The sequence below is a fragment of the Lissotriton helveticus genome, chromosome 11 (assembly GCF_964261635.1).
Source record: "Lissotriton helveticus chromosome 11, aLisHel1.1, whole genome shotgun sequence".
Lineage (NCBI taxonomy): Eukaryota > Metazoa > Chordata > Amphibia > Caudata > Salamandridae > Lissotriton > Lissotriton helveticus.
In genome coordinates, this window is record NC_136072.1 from 707,799,747 (window position 1) to 707,818,896 (window position 19,150).

The 19,150-nt window shown below is 43.3% G+C and overlaps 1 protein-coding gene across 1 annotated transcript in view; it reads right to left on the reverse strand.

Annotated features, from left to right (window-relative positions):
* Positions 1–19,150, reverse strand: part of LOC144791796 (guanylate-binding protein 1-like) — a 1,313,208-nt gene that overhangs the window by 1,227,098 nt on the left and 66,960 nt on the right. The window contains exons 3-4 of the mRNA XM_078666563.1: positions 18,381–18,508; positions 17,960–18,069 (exon numbers count right to left, since the gene is read on the reverse strand). Coding sequence (XP_078522689.1) covers positions 17,960–18,069; positions 18,381–18,508 — 238 coding nt within the window. The remainder of the gene's footprint in view (positions 1–17,959; positions 18,070–18,380; positions 18,509–19,150) is intronic.

Sequence of the window (19,150 nt, forward strand, 5' to 3'; positions counted from 1 at the left end):
CAGCTATAGGGGAGTAAACTAGAGATACTATTACCCGTAATCCACTGCTGATGATGTCACATATTACATCATTCATGACATGCTCAGTGATATCATCAGCAGAGGATTGCGGGTTTTTTGGCAACGTGCCTTATCCACTGTTTAATAACGCTGCCTTTTGCTTTATATAAGTTTTCAAATTGTATGAAATATATACCAATAGGTCGTTATGAACCTTTAGGTAGTGCTTTTCTTCATGAGGTCTGGTCGCTTCCATACACATACAGATGTTTCAAAGATGATCAAGAAGTTTATCTGAATGGAGAGGAATGCACTGAGACGCCAGATCATTCACTAATGTGTAGGCACATACAGTTACACGGTTCATGCAACAAACACCGACCAAATATGGCTTGCGTGTTGCAAGGCACGCCAGTTCCTGCTATCATCCCCACGTTCAAGTTGTTGGAAAATGGTAGTTATTTGATGCTCAATAATGAAGATTGTTCTGGGTTAATTAAAAGTATTCCTTTTATCGTAACAGTAAGTGAACGGGTTATTTGCTGCAGAAATGTTCTATTTCCTCCCACACATGAACATAGGGAGTTTTCAATCTGGCCACAAATACCAACCTTGGGAGCAGATTTCAACGGCATGGCAAGAATAAGAGCTCTTTTGTCTCAGAGAGAGGTGGCCTTGAGTTCGGCCCGTGAAACTTTCGTGCTTCACATAGCGAACACCCGTACAGAGGTGCAGACCATTTTCAATACTGATTCGCCTTTCCATTTCAGCAAGATGGTTCGGACTATCTTTAACGCGTCCTCCACAAAGGCCCTGGCGCACTTTTTTAAAGTTGTTACCAGTGGTCTCGTGACTTCATTTGAGAAAATCTTTGGAGTCATCCCTGCTTTCTTTCATTCTATTTTTTCCACTGTGCTTGGTGGATTCCCATTTTTACTTGCATTACCAGCGGACGCTCTTGTGCTTTTTTACATTTTTAAATATGGATGTCCCTCCTGTGCAAGCTCCCGCCCTGCAGCTGCTGACGCTGTTCCGCAATCGCATGCTAGAATATTATGGCACAATGCCGTTGGCGATATTAAGCACGGCATATGGATTATCTTTTCGATTCTCCTACTTCACCTGTGTCCAGCCTGTATTTCACTGCCTGACCTGTGATTTCGATTGGGCCATTGATTTGTGTCTCTGCGGACCGGTTTCTCCTGACGTCGACTTTAATCAGCTGATGACTCCTATCATTACTCACGAGTTGGTTTGTCCTGGCGAAAGGATTATGGCTGTGGCATTGATGCATGGACTAATTGGTCCCTGGAATTTACTGGCGGCAACACAGTCTTTCTTGGAACAGAGCTTTCTTGAAAACCACTGTGCTTGGTGGATTCCCATTTTTACTTGCATTACCAGCGGACGCTCTTGTGCTTTTTTACATTTTTAAATATGGATGTCCCTCCTGTGCAAGCTCCCGCCCTGCAGCTGCTGACGCTGTTCCGCAATCGCATGCTAGAATATTATGGCACAATGCCGTTGGCGATATTAAGCACGGCATATGGATTATCTTTATATATATTACCTACTGGCGGTCGCCAGTAGGTATATATAGTTAGGATTTTTTCTCTATGGGATTTTTGAAAATTCTATGTCTAATAACTTTGGCGTTTGTGGACGGAATTGGCTGAAATTTCAGGAAAATGGAACATTTTGTTTCTGAGCAGCCCCTGAAAATTTGGGGGGGGTTCGTCAAGGGGGGGCCGAGAAAAAAGGGGGGTCCCAAAACGTGTTTTTAACATTGAGTTTTCCATAGGGCGGTTGGCCTCACTTTTAGCCCGAACGGCTGAATGGATTTGCACGAAACTTGGCAAAATTGTAGGGACTGGTAGCCCGATGTGCCTTTGCTAGGTCTCAATATATGTGCTCCAGTGGATTTTGAGAAATTAACGTTCAAAAAAAGATATATATCTGTAACAGCGGACCGGGCAGCGCTCCAGTTCGCGTACTTTTCGCGTTACGGAGCTTTGTGAAGCGAAGCTGATTGGTTCTCCGGCGTCTGTAAACATTCTAAACAGTCCGTAGCGGCCGCCATCTTGTCTCTCGGTAGGATCGAGAGACAAGAGGAGGCCAAAGCGAAGGGGCAAATGACCATAAGGGGGCATAGTAGATCCTCCCTGACCCCCTAGGTTTGATGTGGAGGTTTTAAAAGGGTCCCGCGGGGCAAAAAAAAATAATAATAATAATAATAATCGAACGGCTGAATGGATTTGCACGAAACTTGGTAAAATATTAGGGACTGGTAGCCCGATGTGCTTTTGCTAGGTCTCAATATATGTGCTCCAGTGGATTTTGAGAAATTAACGTTCAAAAAAAGATATATATCTGTAACAGCGCTCCGCTTCGCGTACTTTTCGCGTTACGGAGCTTTGCGAAGCTGATTGGTTCTTCGGCGTCTGTAAACATTCCAAACAGTCCGTAGCGGCCGCCATCAAGGAATGTTTTCAAAATTTATGTGCGCCATATGCCCCCAAATTTCTTTTTCAGGGGTGCAGCAGGGTGTTCTTGAGACACCCCTGCACCCTCGGAAAAATTCGTAATTTGCGATGAGGTAATTGCTAATCGCAAATTGCACCTTCATTCCTATGGGTCTCCTGCTGCATGGAAATGAATGGGTAATTTGTAATTAGCAAATAGCTCATCGCAAACTAGGAATGGTAAAGAATCGCTATTTATTCCTTAAAGTTCGCTATTTAGGAAATGCAAAAAACTTTGATGATACATATGGCGGTTCATCTCTAACAAGATAAGAAGCATAGGGATAGATTTATGATGACTGGCGCATCACCAGGGATGTGTTAGTCATTCTGTGCCGCTGTTCCGTCACCTATGGTGTGCTGCATTTACAATGCGGCGCATCATGGGGCAAAAACAGCACAGATGCGTGACGTATCTGTGCCGTAAAGGTGGCGCATTGCTGGAGTTGTATCGCAAGTGTGATGAAGCTCCAGCAAGGCTCAGGGGTGCCCCTGTCGCAGGGTTTCTGTTCTCACACAGAACTGTGGACAGAGGATTGGAACCTCGGCGAATTAGGGTGCCCCAAAACTCACCTTAGTAATCAAAAACCCCTTAGCAAGCTAGGTACAGTGTCACATTGGATATAACAAACTCTCAATGTTTAGACAATCCAGAATATGAACTTATAGTACCTCAGGATACGTGGAACTCATGAACAGTCGGTCGTTATATATTTCTTAGAAACCAGAACATGGAGTTAAGAAGAACACATGTGTATTTGAAATGTTTATTTACTAATGCCGTCTTCTCAGGCGTAGTATCTTAGATAATACAAGTACACATATTATCAGTAGCAAAATTACCAGCATAGTTACTAGTACATAAAAAGCGAATGGTGACAGTATGTTAACATGCTGTAAATGAATAAGAGTTAGCAACAGTTATAAGCAGCCGCGGGCCGTGGAGGGAGTTACGGTGGGGCAGGGAGGCGGGGAGGGGGAGGGGCAGGGTGGAGAGGGCTCCACCCTGCCCCTCCCCCTCCCCGCCTCCCTGCCCCACCGTAACTCCCTCCACGGCCCGCGGCTGCTTATATCTCACCCTCCCTAATACACATATTATATTATTTGCTAAGAAGGTCTCTTTGTGTTGGTTTAGGGCGTGCCCATACTTTAGTGTCTTAGATTTGAAGGAATCACATCAGCATACAGCAGCTCTCTCTTCATGTGAACCGCATCAAGTGTTGTGTATGTGTGTTCGGCAAAGCAATATAAAACCCGCCTCATGCCCAGAATTGGCAGAAGCTGCACTTATGTTATGAGTATGAAGTCGTGGAGATCAGACCTCATAACAATTCTGTATCGTGTTGTTCTTGAAACTTCAGCACTCGCTGTACAGATATAGTTTAACAAGCAAAGCAGATAGTAGAGCAATAACATATTATTCTCATGTAAACCACGATGAACTACTAGGTTGAAAGCTAAAGCAACAACTAAGTGTCGTGTGCAGAAGTTGCAAAAAAGGAAAAATGGCGTTTAAACCGGTAATGAGCCCATGCTAACTTAACACGGTGTAAAGATATCCAGGACCTAGATGACACCTCCCCATGATCCGGAAACGAACTGAATAAGATAATAGAAGTGCCATCTCATGAGAGCAGATTGCAACTTTATATGTGGACGGTCCGCAAGGTAAAACATTAAAAACTAGGAAAATTTAATGCTAAAGAAAAATAAAACAGCCAAGTACTTTATCGAGTCTTAAGCCAATAGGCAAGCTAAATAATAAAAACTTGACAAATAAGTCAATGAATTGTCAATGAAATGCTAGTACTCAGCATATCAAACATGAAAAAGGTCTATGACATAACTGTGTATACAAAATAAGCTGCAACAGCCTCCAATAGGAAGTCACCGTCTTCATCCGAAAAGAGTTCAGCCATCCAATTTAAAAGCGGAAAAGAACATACGTGCTCTCCCAGCACCGGATCCTCTATCACCATCAGAGGACAGCTCGGTGGGTTTTCAAGAAAGCTCTGTTCCAAGAAAGACTGTGTTGCCGCCAGTAAATTCCAGGGACCAATTAGTCCATGCATCAATGCCACAGCCATAATCCTTTCGCCAGGACAAACCAACTCGTGAGTAATGATAGGAGTCATCAGCTGATTAAAGTCGACGTCAGGAGAAACCGGTCCGCAGAGACACAAATCAATGGCCCAATCGAAATCACAGGTCAGGCAGTGAAATACAGGCTGGACACAGGTGAAGTAGGAGAATCGAAAAGATAATCCATATGCCGTGCTTAATATCGCCAACGGCATTGTGCCATAATATTCTAGCATGCGATTGCGGAACAGCGTCAGCAGCTGCAGGGCGGGAGCTTGCACAGGAGGGACATCCATATTTAAAAATGTAAAAAAGCACAAGAGCGTCCGCTGGTAATGCAAGTAAAAATGGGAATCCACCAAGCACAGTGGAAAAAATAGAATGAAAGAAAGCAGGGATGACTCCAAAGATTTTCTCAAATGAAGTCACGAGACCACTGGTAACAACTTTAAAAAAGTGCGCCAGGGCCTTTGTGGAGGACGCGTTAAAGATAGTCCGAACCATCTTGCTGAAATGGAAAGGCGAATCAGTATTGAAAATGGTCTGCACCTCTGTACGGGTGTTCGCTATGTGAAGCACGAAAGTTTCACGGGCCGAACTCAAGGCCACCTCTCTCTGAGACAAAAGAGCTCTTATTCTTGCCATGCCGTTGAAATCTGCTCCCAAGGTTGGTATTTGTGGCCAGATTGAAAACTCCCTATGTTCATGTGTGGGAGGAAATAGAACATTTCTGCAGCAAATAACCCGTTCACTTACTGTTACGATAAAAGGAATACTTTTAATTAACCCAGAACAATCTTGATTATTGAGCATCAAATAACTACCATTTTCCAACAACTTGAACGTGGGGATGATAGCAGGAACTGGCGTGCCTTGCAACACGCAAGCCATATTTGGTCGGTGTTTGTTGCATGAACCGTGTAACTGTATGTGCCTACACATTAGTGAATGATCTGGCGTCTCAGTGCATTCCTCTCCATTCAGATAAACTTCTTGATCATCTTTGAAACATCTGTATGTGTATGGAAGCGACCAGACCTCATGAAGAAAAGCACTACCTAAAGGTTCATAACGACCTATTGGTATATATTTCATACAATTTGAAAACTTATATAAAGCAAAAGGCAGCGTTATTAAACCGTGGATAAGGCACGTTGCCAAAAAACCCGCAATCCTCTGCTGATGATATCACTGAGCATGTCATGAATGATGTAATATGTGACATCATCAGCAGTGGATTACGGGTAATAGTATCTCTAGTTTACTCCCCTATAGCTGTCTTTCTTTTAACATAAGTGTCTGTTTCCTTCCCTTATACTTACTGTTCTTTTTTTAACAAAATTTTTTTGGTTCGCTTCCGGTTCGCGTACCGGCGAGCGAACTGGGAAGCGAACTACGAGAAATAGAGGTTGGCACAGTTCCAAATATTGTACCAATTTTTTAATAACGGGGAGGTAGTTCTGAAAAGAACTTTTTTTTTAATTGTTTTTGTTGTTTTATATTTTTTTTATTATTTTTCTGAACATTTTTTTACTTTTTTTGAATTTTTCTGAACAGTTTTATATTTTTTTTGGGTTTTTTTCGGAGGGGGCAACGAAAACGATTCATTGTAAAGGGCTCAACAGGAGCAACAAAACAAAAAAAAAGAATTTATTATTTGGAGCGTTTCGTACAAACTTGCATATGATAGTCAATAGCTCTGTTGATCAGAGTGATGCTTCTTTCTCCGTAGCAAATGAATCCACTGCAATGTACGCAGACTTGTTTTACTTCATGAAATCTCGAGAAATCTCGAGAAATCTCGAGAAAAAATCCTAACTATATATACTTACTGGCGACCGCCAGTAGGTAATATATATATATATATATATATATATATATATATATATTACCTACTGGCGGTCGCCAGTAGGTATATATAGTTAGGATTTTTTCTCTATGGGATTTTTGAAAATTCTATGTCTAATAACGTTGGCGTTTGTGGACGGAATTGGCTGAAATTTTCAGGAAAATGGAACATTTTGTTTCTGAGCAGCCCCTGAAAATTTGGGGGGGGGTCGTCAAGGGGGGGCCGAGAAAAAAGGGGGGTCCCAAAACGTGTTTTTAACATTGAGTTTTCCATAGGGCGGTTGGCCTCACTTTTAGCCCGAACGGCTGAATGGATTTGCACGAAACTTGGCAAAATTGTAGGGACTGGTAGCCCGATGTGCCTTTTGTAGGTCTCAATATATGTGCTCCAGTGGATTTTGAGAAATTAACGTTTAAAAAAAGATATATATCTGTAACAGCGGACCAGGCAGCGCTCCAGTACGCGTACTTTTCGCGCAACGGAGCTTTGTGAAGCGAAGCTGATTGTTTCTCCGGCGTCTGTAAACATTCCAAACAGTCCGTAGCAGCCGCCATCTTGTCTCTCGGTAGGATCGAGAGACAAGAGGAGGCCAAAGCGAAGGGGCAAATGACCATAAGGGGGCATAGTAGATCCTCGCTGACCCCCTAGGTTTGATGTGGAGGTTTTAAAAGGGTCCCGCGGGGCAAAAAAAAAAATTAATAATAATAATCGAACGGCTGAATGGATTTGCACGAAACTTGGTAAAATATTAGGGACTGGTAGCCCGATGTGCCTTTGCTAGGTCTCAATATATGTGCTCCAGTGGATTTTGAGAAATTAACGTTCAAAAAAAGATATATATCTGTAACAGCGCTCCGCTTCGCGTACTTTTCGCGTTACGGAGCTTTGCGAAGCTGATTGGTTCTTCGGCGTCTGTAAACATTCCAAACAGTCCGTAGCGGCCGCCATCTTGTCTCTCGGTAGGATCGAGAGACAAGAGGAGGCCAAAGCGAAGGGGCAAATGACCATAAGGGGGCATAGTAGATCCTCCTTGACCTCTTAGGTTTGATGTGGAGGTTTTAAAAGGGCCCCGCGGGGCAAAAAAAAAAAAAATAATAATAAAACGGCTGAATGGATTTGCACGAAACTTGGCAAAATTGTAGGGACTGGTAGCCCGATGTGCCTTTGTTAGGTCTCAATATATGTGCTCCAGTGGATTTTGAGAAATTAACGTTCAAAAAAAGATATATATCTGTAACAGCGCTCCGCTTCGCGGAGATAAAATTATCTCTGTATTACCTAGCTGTTGCTAACACCAGTTAGCGACCGCTAGTAGGAGATAGCGCCCATCTTGGGCTCCACTTTGCATGTCAGTGATATTTATCACTAATGACATGCAAAGTGGGCATGCCAAGATGTTAGCGACTGGAAACAGTCGCTAACATCGCTATCTCCTATTACCAACTTTTGGAGATATTCGCGCTAAGCGCGAATATCTCCAAAAAGTAACACCTGCCCTGAGCAGTTCTTAGCCATGTTATCCAATGGGAGGTGGATAACATGGCTAAGAGCATTAGCTCGGTAATGCATGAATATCGCTGACTTTTCAGCGATATTAATGCATTGCGGTCGTTTTTCATCGCATTTGCGATAAACCTTGATAATAGCAAGGTTTATCTGCGATAATTTCTGACGATGCTTAGCGGTAAAAAATTCGTTGCTAAGCATCGTTAGGGATAAATATCGCTTAACTTTGGTAATATGCCCGAACGTCTGTTAACGTTCGATTCGAAGGAAATCAGGAAGTGTTGAAAAACATTGTCTGCGCCATCTTGCCTTTTTTCAAATGCCACACTTTTGTCGTGCACGGTAGCCATTTTAGATGCCTTGACCAGACCCACTCTCTGTACGCTGTCGATCCTTAGCATGGCTCCCCACCCTCGCAAGCATCTCCCCCAGGCACTGGTCACCCCCGCTCTCTGTCTTATGCATGGGTAATAAACCTCCCCCCATCTGCGCTGCTCTTCCCTGAGAATCACACCCTGTGCTCGCCCGACACCTCCCTTTCGCCCTATTCACTACCGCACCCTCTGACACTCCTTTTCCTCTGTGTCCGATTGTCCAGGCCGGTCCTAGGCTATCAGCTAGCCCTGCAGATGTAGTTTATGGCCCCAGCTGTAAAGAATCACCCCTCTTCAAAGGAGTTATAGTAGATCAAGGCCCACACCCGATGAGATCAGTCACAGCACACGCGTTCCTACTATCTGAAAACCATCCTGTATTGTGATTGGGGAGGGGACCGAGCCTGAAGCGGAAGATTCCAGGGATGACTCTTTGTACATCAAAGTTTTTACAATTATGTGTCAGATTAAAAATATATAGCACTCCAACAAAGTAGTAAGATTATAAAACTTTAATAACTTATAAATATATACAACAAAACAAAAACAGTAAAAACATTTAAACATTTTTAGGGAAAATGAAGGAAGTAGCGGTCGGCTGTGCGAATAGTCCCAACGCAGCACAACGTCCAGATTTCTGGACGGCACCCAGGTGATGTTGCCTGGGTGCCGCACTGATTTCGGTATCCGGCGTGGGGCGTCGCGGGGGGTGGGTCATCAGTAGCGGTCTGTTGTGCGAATAGTTCCAAGGCAGCAGAACGATGGCACCAAGGTGATGTCCAGTAAGTTGCCGCCCTCCGAATAATGGCGTGGGGCGCCCGGGGGGGGTAGGGGGGGAGGCGGCGTGAACGGGCCTCTCCAGGTGGAGTTTCGTCTGCTGTAGTGGGGCGCCCCCTTACCGTTTCAGTTGCCATTCCGTCCGCTTTTGGTCCACTGTGTCAAAAGCCGCAATTCAGCTGAGTTGCGCCCACTCTTGCGGTGCAGCGATAGGCGGCTGTCACAGGACTCTCAAAATGGCGGCAGGCTCTTTCCTTTTGGGCCTGGTCCACTGAAATGGCCCTGGGACACCTTGGAAATCGCACGCTTGTCTGCTAGGTCTTGGACCCTATTCTCGAAAGCGTCCCCTCCGCCTTGAGGATTCAACAAAAGTTTTGGGGGCCCCCGACTCCTGCAGGCTTCTGGTGGGGAGCGGCTGCCATGATTGCTCGCGGAATGACCACGACGGAGCCACGAGATGGTGGTGCTTTCATGTTGACGCCAGCTTCAGTCTGAAACATCCAGAAACAAGGTGGGGCTTTCATCGTTTGGGAAAAAAAAAAGTTTTCATCCAATGAAAAGTGTTATTTTTAGGTCATATGATCAAGCCTTCCATCATTAGGAAACCAAAAGTAAAATGAACCAATGAAAAGTTTTATAAACAAGTCACATGACCTGTTATGCGGCATAGGGTATAAAATGCGGAGAAAATAAGTTGGCACGTGAGGCGGCGTCAGTAGCGGACCGATGTGCGAATAGGCCGAAGGCAGCACAACGCGCCAAGATCCGGATGGCACCGAGGTGGTGTCTAGTAAGTTGCCGCACTGGTGTGGCCATCCTACAATGCTGAAAGTCGGCGTGGGGCGCCCCGTTGGCCTGTGAGATGGCGTCAGTAGCGGACCGATGTGCGAATGGGGCCAAAGGCAGCACAACAATATTTCCTGAATAGAAGACACCACTAGGCGCTGAGATGCCAAGATCCTGATGGCACCGAGGTGGTGTCTAGTAAGTTGCCGCACTGGTGTGGCCATCCTACAATGGTAAAAGTCGGCGTGGGGCGCCCCGTTGGCCTGTGAGATGGCGTCAGTAGCGGACCGATGTGCGAATGGGGCCAAAGGCAGCGCAACAATATTTTCCGAATAGAAGACACCACTAGGCGCTGAGATGCCAAGATCCGGATGGCACCGAGGTGGTGTCTAGTAAGTTGCCGCACTGGTGTGGCCATCCTACAATGCTGAAAGTCGGCGTGGGGCGCCCCGTTGGCCTGTGAGATGGCGTCAGTAGCGGACCGATGTGCGAATGGGGCCAAAGGCAGCGCAACAATATTTTCTGAATAGAAGACACCACAAGGCGCTGAGATGCCAAGATGCGGATGGCACCGAGGTAGTGTCTAGGTTGCCGCACTGGTGTGGCCATCCTACAATGCTGAAAGTCGGCGTGGGGCGCCCCGTTGGCCTGTGAGATGGCGTCAGTAGCGGACCGATGTGCGAATGGGGCCAAAGGCAGCGCAACAATATTTTCTGAATAGAAGACACCACAAGGCGCTGAGATGCCAAGATGCGGATGGCACCGAGGTAGTGTCTAGGTTGCCACACTGGTGTGGCCATCCTACAATGCTGAAAGTCGGCGTGGGGCGCCCCGTTGGCCTGTGAGATGGCGTCAGTAGCGGACCGATGTGCGAATGGGGCCAAAGGCAGCGCAACAATATTTTCTGAATAGAAGACACCACAAGGCGCTGAGATGCCAAGATCCGGATGGCACCGAGGTGGTGTCTAGTAAGTTGCCGCACTGGTGTGGCCATCCTAATATGGTAAAAGTAGGCGTGGGGCGCCCCGTTGGCCTGTGAGATGGCGTCAGTAGCGGACCGATGTGCGAATGGGGCCAAAGGCAGCGCAACAATATTTTCTGAATGGAAGATACCACTAGGCGCTGAGATGCCAAGATCCGGATGGCACCGAGGTGGTGTCTAGCAAGTTGCCGTACTGGTGTGGCCATCCTACAATGCTGAAAGTCGGCGTGGGGCGCCCCGTTGGCCTGTGAGGTGGCGTCAGTAGCGGACCAATGTGCGAATGGGGCCAAAGGCAGCGCAACAATATTTTCTGACTAGAAGACACCACAAGGCGCTGAGATTCGGTTACCACCGAGGTGGTGTCTAGCAAGTTGCTGCACTGGTGTGGCCATCCTACAATACTGCTCCGAATAACGGCGTGGGGTGCCCGAAGGGGGGGGGGGGAGGCGGCGTGAACGGGCCTTCCCAGGTGGAGGCTCGTCTGCTGTAGTGGGGCGCCCCTTTACCGTTTCAGTTGCCATTCAGCTGAGTTTCGGCCGCTCTTGATGCTACAGCGACAGGCGGCTGCAACAGGACTCTCAAAATGGCGGCCTGTTCTTTGGATTTGGGCCTGGTCCACTAAAATGGCCCTGGGACACCTTAGAACTCGGACGCTTGAATTTGTTTTCCTTTCCTCTACATGCAAAAAAAGGTAAATGCCCGGTATGTTACACGCTTCATCTGCCACGATGTACTCTCCAGAGGAACCAAAAAAAAATATAGTTATGGTAACTATACCATGCATCGTCATATGGAGAGGTGGCACCGATTAATTATAGTGCTGCATAAAAGAGAGATTTGGAGAAGAACCCCCGACCTGCCAGTACATTCATCAAAGAAGTGGCACTGACAGCATCAGAGGCAAGGGAAACGGTCCCAAATATTTAGAAGAACTTTGGAAAGATTAAAATGACATGTTTAGATTGTGGCAAATTAATTTCATGTGGACAGATGAGTGTTACTCTAATAAATACAGCATATGAACATCATCATAGTCGATGGTTGGTAGAGACATTTTGACTATATCCTGGACCTGCCCGTCCTCGCCCAAAATGGCGCCGGAATAAATGGGACTCGTAACTCCTTGTTCTGTACTTGTTGTACAACCTTGATATCACGAGATACGTATGCAGTTTTGAAGCACATGGCGGGCGGGGACGAGAATAGATTGAATATTTCGACATCTCTATTGATATTAAGTTGTGATGTGTTATTGATTACTGTACTATTGAAAGTTCGAATTAACGTCACCCATGGTACTTGCCCGCAAATGTATATCTAGATAATTTTATTGTAACTGGCCCTGTCGTATTTTAATTATAAAATGTACGTCCACCGATTCCGCAACTGTTAGACACCTTAGTTCTTGCAACCTAATGGCCCGCCCGTTACGTTCCTCTACAGTGTAAATGTCTCCTCATCATATACGATTACAGTTTGCTCCGTGGCCGGCGCACGTGGTTATAGGCCCGTATTTGTATACTGACATTTTCACAATAAAGGTTTTTAAAAGAAAACATGGTAGTAGTATTTACATTGGTAAAGTTTTTAATAATAGTCACTGTTTTAGAATCAGTAAAAGGCAAGTGAAATAAAGCAGACCAATTACATGAAGGGTAAAAGGTTTAATATGCAGGAACGCAGTAAAGAGAAATGGTCAAGGGCTGTTGTGTTTTCTACTCCTGCAACATAAAGTGATCGATAAGAATCTCATAATCAGGCGTATCGGCGACTAAGACAGCAGGTCGACCCTCTTTTGCTCAACGGCTCCGTCATGGGACGAAGAAACACCCTTTTTCTCGAAAAAAGAATATATTTTTACTTGCAGGACAGTTGTAAATTTTCCGGGAAAGTACATTAGCCTGGAACATTATAACATATATGTTTAAGAAAAAATAATGTTCGGAAGTAATAAAAAGCGTAATTTTTAGGTCATATGACCAAGCCTTTCATCATTAGAATAAGAAAAGTAAAATGAACCAATGAAAAGTTTTATTAACAAGTCACATGACCTGTTATGCTTACGTTACGCGCTGCGCGTCGCGCCCCGGATCACTTCCGGATGCGCTAACGCGGCGCGTCATATGACGCATTACGCGACAACGCAGGTCCAGAATATAGTCGAAATGTCTCCACCAACCAGCGGTCGGAACACAACCCCTTTCAGCAGGCTAAATAGTTCTGTTAAATGACAACAGAAGGGACAGGCAACAAGAACCATCAGTCAAAGAGGGGAGGGCTAGTTCTTCTCTACCGGGTTACGTTGGGGCGCTACCGGAACTGATCGAATTGGTAGTCTACAGTGTTTCTGGATGTTTCAGACTGAAGCTGGGGTTAGCATGAGCGCACCACCATTTCGTAGCTCCGTCGTGGCCATTCTGCGAGCAATCATGGCAGCCGCTCTTTATCGTTATTTTGGGCGGGGTGGGTGGCGGAGCCGAGCTGTATTGCAGCCATCATGGTGTGGAGTTTAGTTCATCTCACTAGTTTCGTATTTGTCATGAGGGGTTGTTCCTAATGTTTCTATTTTAGCGAGGTCAAAAGAGATCCCATTAGTGGCCTACTGATTTTGCTCGATTCCTTTTGTTTTTTTACACGATTTTTCGTTATCTGCAAAGACTAAACAGAGTATTGCGACTCTGTGTTTGTTTGTAAATAGAGAATGAACCAAAGAGAACCAATTCTAAAACAGTAAATGCTTGGATAACAATCAATCAAATGGAGAGAGAAGCAGGCACGACGTATTACAACGGGGGCAAAGGCCTGCGTTAACTACCTTTCACTATCTGCAAAGAGAGAGTACTCCTAATAGAAATGAGGGGGGGGCAGCATTCAAAGCAGATCAGTGTGCATAAACACAAAAATGTTTTTACTTACCACGTACTTGACATTCGACAGCTTATGATATTTGCTATTAAAAAACCATTGAAATTCACTGAAAAAAACATAGGTTATAGACCATATATAGTTAGGAATTAGCATTTACAAAACCTTGGAAATTCACTGAAAAAACCATAGGTTATAGACCATATATAGTTAGGAATTAGCATTTACAAAACCTTGAAAATTCACTGAAAAAACCATAGGTTATAGACCATATATCGTTAGGAATTAGCATTTAAAAAACCTTATTTTACTCACACAAAACCATTGAAATTCCATATATAGTTAGAGATGTATGTGTCTTCATCATTCAGTACACATATGCATGTTCTCGCCAATACATTTGGCAGTTTAATATGCCGGCAACGGACAACACTTTACACACATTAGTAAGCACAGGCATGTTAGCAATAACAGATCATGTTCTTCAGAATAAACATGACTGTATTTCCTCAGCATTCTTGCTCATTTTACCCATCACACACGTGCCTGCATTATTAGGCAGACATGTGAATTAGTAATCACACACGTGCACGTACTCCATTATAATTAGGGCTCCCGGTTTTCCGTTTAAACGGATTTGTACATATAAATATAGACGGAAAACAATTTTTCCTTTGTCTGTATTTATATATAAAAACGGTGAAATACTAGTAAATTGCCGTGCTTCAGTTGCCATGCCCCTGTTTCTTTTGTTGCTGCCCGAGCCCTTCTTTTGAACTCAGCATCTGTTCGACAAGTCTTTCTGTGGCCTCAGGGGACAGATTAATGGGCTCAAAGAGCTTCAGACCTGTGACGCCCCGACCTCCCCCGCCCCCCTCCCCCTGTGTGTGTCAGCCTGGCTTCCCGGGTCAGCCCATCTTCACAGAATCACAAACAGCCGCACACGTACTTCAGAGGTCTTTAAAAGACCATTTATTTAGTTACGAGGCTTTGTTGTTTTCTCACCCCTTCATAGCGTCACTGCATATCAGCTCGTCCTTTTAATTTAGATGGGGGAATCCGGTCTTTGGTCCTCATTTATATTCGTAGTGCAATATCCATGCCGTGTTTCTTTTATTTCCTCACTCTCTTAGTTAGTGTGATCTGTTCTTATTAGTGTGACCGAGGTGCACGGTCGTCTTGCCACGTCTCTCAAGCTCCAACTGTATTTTTAAATTGATTGGATTAGAACCAATAGCTATGAAGTTGATGTACACGGAAGAAATGATCTAAAAAAAGAAAAAAATATTTTTTATATACTACAGAAAAAGAAAAAATAAATAAAATATATGAAATGAAAGTACTAATTGTGTTGTACCTATATTAATAAGAAGGTTAACTGATTAATCTGACGAGTTCTGCCACATGAGAAAGTATATTTTGACCACGGGGGAATTTTCATATGTTCTGTTGATATTGTCCTCTCTTTTCCCTGGTCATTAAGTTAATAATAGAGGGGGTCCCATTATTCATGCTATTAGATTTGGCCAAGCAGCATTTGTTTTGCTGGTATTCTACATATACACATTTTGTTTTAAAAAATGTTAATAAACGTTAGTGCGCAAACGCAGTTACACAGAGGAAAACGGAAATTCTCAAATTGAGAGTACTCGATAGTTAAGTAGACAGGTGAAGCCTCTGAGAGGTGTGAGGTTTTGCATTGCCCCAGTCACTGTTTCCACTCCTATATTTGATGAAAATATTCCCCAGCATAAAATGTTATCTCTCATTACCTCGAGAACACCTTCTATTGCAAATACCTGGAGTTCAGCCGTCTCTCAATAGGCCCTTCCTCTGCTGCATGTGCCTGTACAGTGGTCAATGGTGAAAGATGATTGTATGTGCTGAGGGCTGTCCGAAATAATGTGGTCAGGCCCAGGATGTTGGGAAAACATTAGCCTAAGTTATCTCATGTTCTGGGTCTGCAACAACTAGTTCTAGATCCAACTCTTGTAGCTGGATGCACACTTAACCCCATGTCTGTCTGCAGCCTGGTGGCTTGTGGTGTCCCTTGTTCACTGTGATCATTGTGTGTTGAGTTTGTTGCCATTTAGTTTGTTGTTCCCTCGGCTCTTGTGTCCGTGTTTTTGGGGACTGAAATACATGTGGAAAAATACTAGCTGTAGTTTTATCTTTTGCTTGTGGCAAAAATAAATGCAGATAAATACAGACAAAATGCCCCAAAAATAAATATGGATAAATACAGACGGAAATGGCAAAAAAATGAATACCATAAAACCGGGAGTCCTAATTATAATCATGCTTACATTATCCCAACCATCTTGCTCATTTTACCACATACCGCATGAATGTGTAATACCAGCACACACTACCTTTGACATCAATCTCTACACTAGAATGTATTATCTCAGCATGAGTGGCACATGTTAAACCAAGACATACAGTAAACATTGCTCCAGGACAGGAAAGATGCCAAAAATGTACATCAGTCATAACCTTTTTGTAATGAAAAAATTACCCTTTTTGGCGATGTGGGCAGTTGTGGCTTTGAGCCAGGGCTCGACCGCCACATAGGGAACCTTACCAAAAACAGGCATTTCTGAAAACTAATATAAAGAATAATGGTCCTTGACTAAGATTTAAGTAAACACTTAAATGAAGTTCATTTGTTATTCGGTTATGCAATTAAATTCGCATGCATTGATTCAATCAAGACAGTGGGAGAGATGTATTCAATAGTAGTCAATAACCAAAAAGTTTGACACAATTGACTTAGAAAAGCCAGGAAATTAAAGAAGCAATCAAAGTATAACCACACTATGTATTTTTGTTATATCAAAAATTCACTTATTTATTTACAATTAGATAAAACAGTTGTCTAAACGGCGCAATAGACTATCAAGTGTATAGTCAGTGAGGAAGAAAAGGGGTGCTCAAGTGATAAGGAAGGTGAAGAAAAAGACAATGGTGATAAACAGTTATATTATTTACACAATACAAAGCGGGATAGCACCCCTTTTCTTCCTCACTGACTATACACTTGATAGTCTATTGCGCCGTTTAGACAACTGTTTTATCTAATTGTAAATAAATAAGTGAATTTTTGATATAACAAAAATACATAGTGTGGTTATACTTTGATTGCTTCTTTAATTTCCTGGCTTTTCTAAGTCAATTGTGTCAAACTTTTTGGTTATTGACTACTATTGAATACATCTCTCCCACTGTCTTGATTGAATCAATGCATGCGAATTTAATTGCATAACCGAATAACAAATGAACTTCATTTAAGTGTTTACTTAAATCTTAGTCAAGGACCATTATTCTTTATATTATCCATACCCAGGTACTTTGATTTTGTGGGTGAACCCCATTGATTGAATGATTTCTGAAAACTAGACACAAAGGGGAGTCCAGGGCAGTGCAACGTGTCTGGATCCCACAAGATTTCTTAAACACAATGCCCAGCAAACCTCAAACTAAAGCTAGGATCATTCGTTATCCTCACTTCTAGTGGGGATCAATAAAATTCCTAACACCTAGCATTTCCACACTTCTGATACAAAATGGTGCCTCACTTATTTGCGGTCTTCTTTCCTTTGATTGATGTGACAGTACACTGTGCGTCAAATACAATTGTAAAAGAAAGTCTGAGCTCGAGGGAACCATTTCCCTCATATTGCAACTTTGTTTTTAGAAAAATAATGCCTCCGGTGCTTGCCCCAGAAGGATTTCGTTTCCTAAAGTGGTGGACGACTCATTGACGTCCACTTCCTTAGTGAGGTAATGGGGTGGACGACAAAAGTTCGTCCACTGCCTTTAACCAGCTTAACAGTTCTATACTTTCATTACTGTGCTACATAGTGTTACATAAGAAACTTAATTTACATTTGTTATAGCATTCATATTAATATGAAGGTAGCAGCAGAGCATATGTGACAATATGTAATTCTCCATTTACATATACAGCAGTGTGTGACATCAACATAGCTGATGTGAGAACACAGGCTCCTTGAAAAAGAACCAAGTACAAACACTGAACAGTGCCTTTTATGCCCTCACATCAACAATGTGCCCTATAACGCGGGACCACAGAGCTCTAGTATGGATGACAGCCTCACCAGAAAGGCCAAGGTGAACACTAAATACAGAATTCTAAGGATGGATTCAGAGAAGGATAGACATGCATGACACTGATGAGTTTTCCAAAGGATACTGCAGTTGATCAAGTGTACGTTGGTCAATGGTGCCTATGCTGTTATAGACAAAGACACTGCTCAGTAGTATTGCCATAGAAAATATGGAGGTATCGTTATTGGCATTTCCCTGGAAAAGATACAAAATACAAGTTTTGTATTCACAATAAAATAACACAGATTTTTCATTTGCCAGACCTCCATGAGTGATTCTGGATATCATTTTTTGTCATTGTTGTAGAGCTATTACAGAATATTTATTATAGGGATTAGTTAGAGAAACTGTATTTCCAACTATTTGTATTTGCAATACTACAGTTTACTGCTAGTGGAAAAAGTAAAGCTCTCCATTGACATTAAGCAGACAGATAACCATAAAGTATTTCCAATTTAAAAACTGTGGTAAGTTGTTTAAAGACAATGCCATCTCTGACAACTCACCTTCTCCACATCGCCAAGGCCCTCAGTGTCCAGCAGCACTAGGGTATGCTTAGATTTCTGAGGGTGTGGTAGGCACCACATCCAAATCCCCTTAGTGTGAGTCTGGATGGAAGATCCCAAGGAAAAGCCTGGGAAACAAAATTAATTTAAAATTAAAGTGACAATGCTACTATTACAATTTCAAATGTATTTCTTGCAAATATAGAAGCACAACACTAGTTAAAGGTATATGTGTCAAATCCAAGCACAATATGAGCTTCCTGCAGATTAATGAATAACATAGCTATCCACCAAAATGTACACCATCTTTCAACCTGGTTAAGAGTCTGGTGGAGGTGATGGAGCGAGGGTAGAAACAATCAACCTAGAGTAAAATTGCACCTACACAAGTACACGTAGGAAACTAAATTTGCTTATGTTGCAACCGTAATTAACTAATAAAGTGATTTCGTTGTGTCCTAAACTAACAAGCAGTTTTTAAATTAATTCAAAAGCGGCATGAATGTGCTTTTTCTTTGTCCATTTGTGGCAGAAACAGAAAGATGGGTAAGAAAATCAAGCATAATTGTGCTTTTATTTGCTAGGTAACAACTAACAGGGATACCTTAGTAAAGGGGGAGGTAAACAGAATGGGTTTTAATTCAATAATTAGTAGCGATTTGTGTTTGTTTTGTATGATAGTTTCTGTATGGGCCTCTGCGGCCTGCATAAAAATGGACATCTGCATGAAATCGAGTTTGAGGCACATTACGCATGCGCTGAGCTATGAA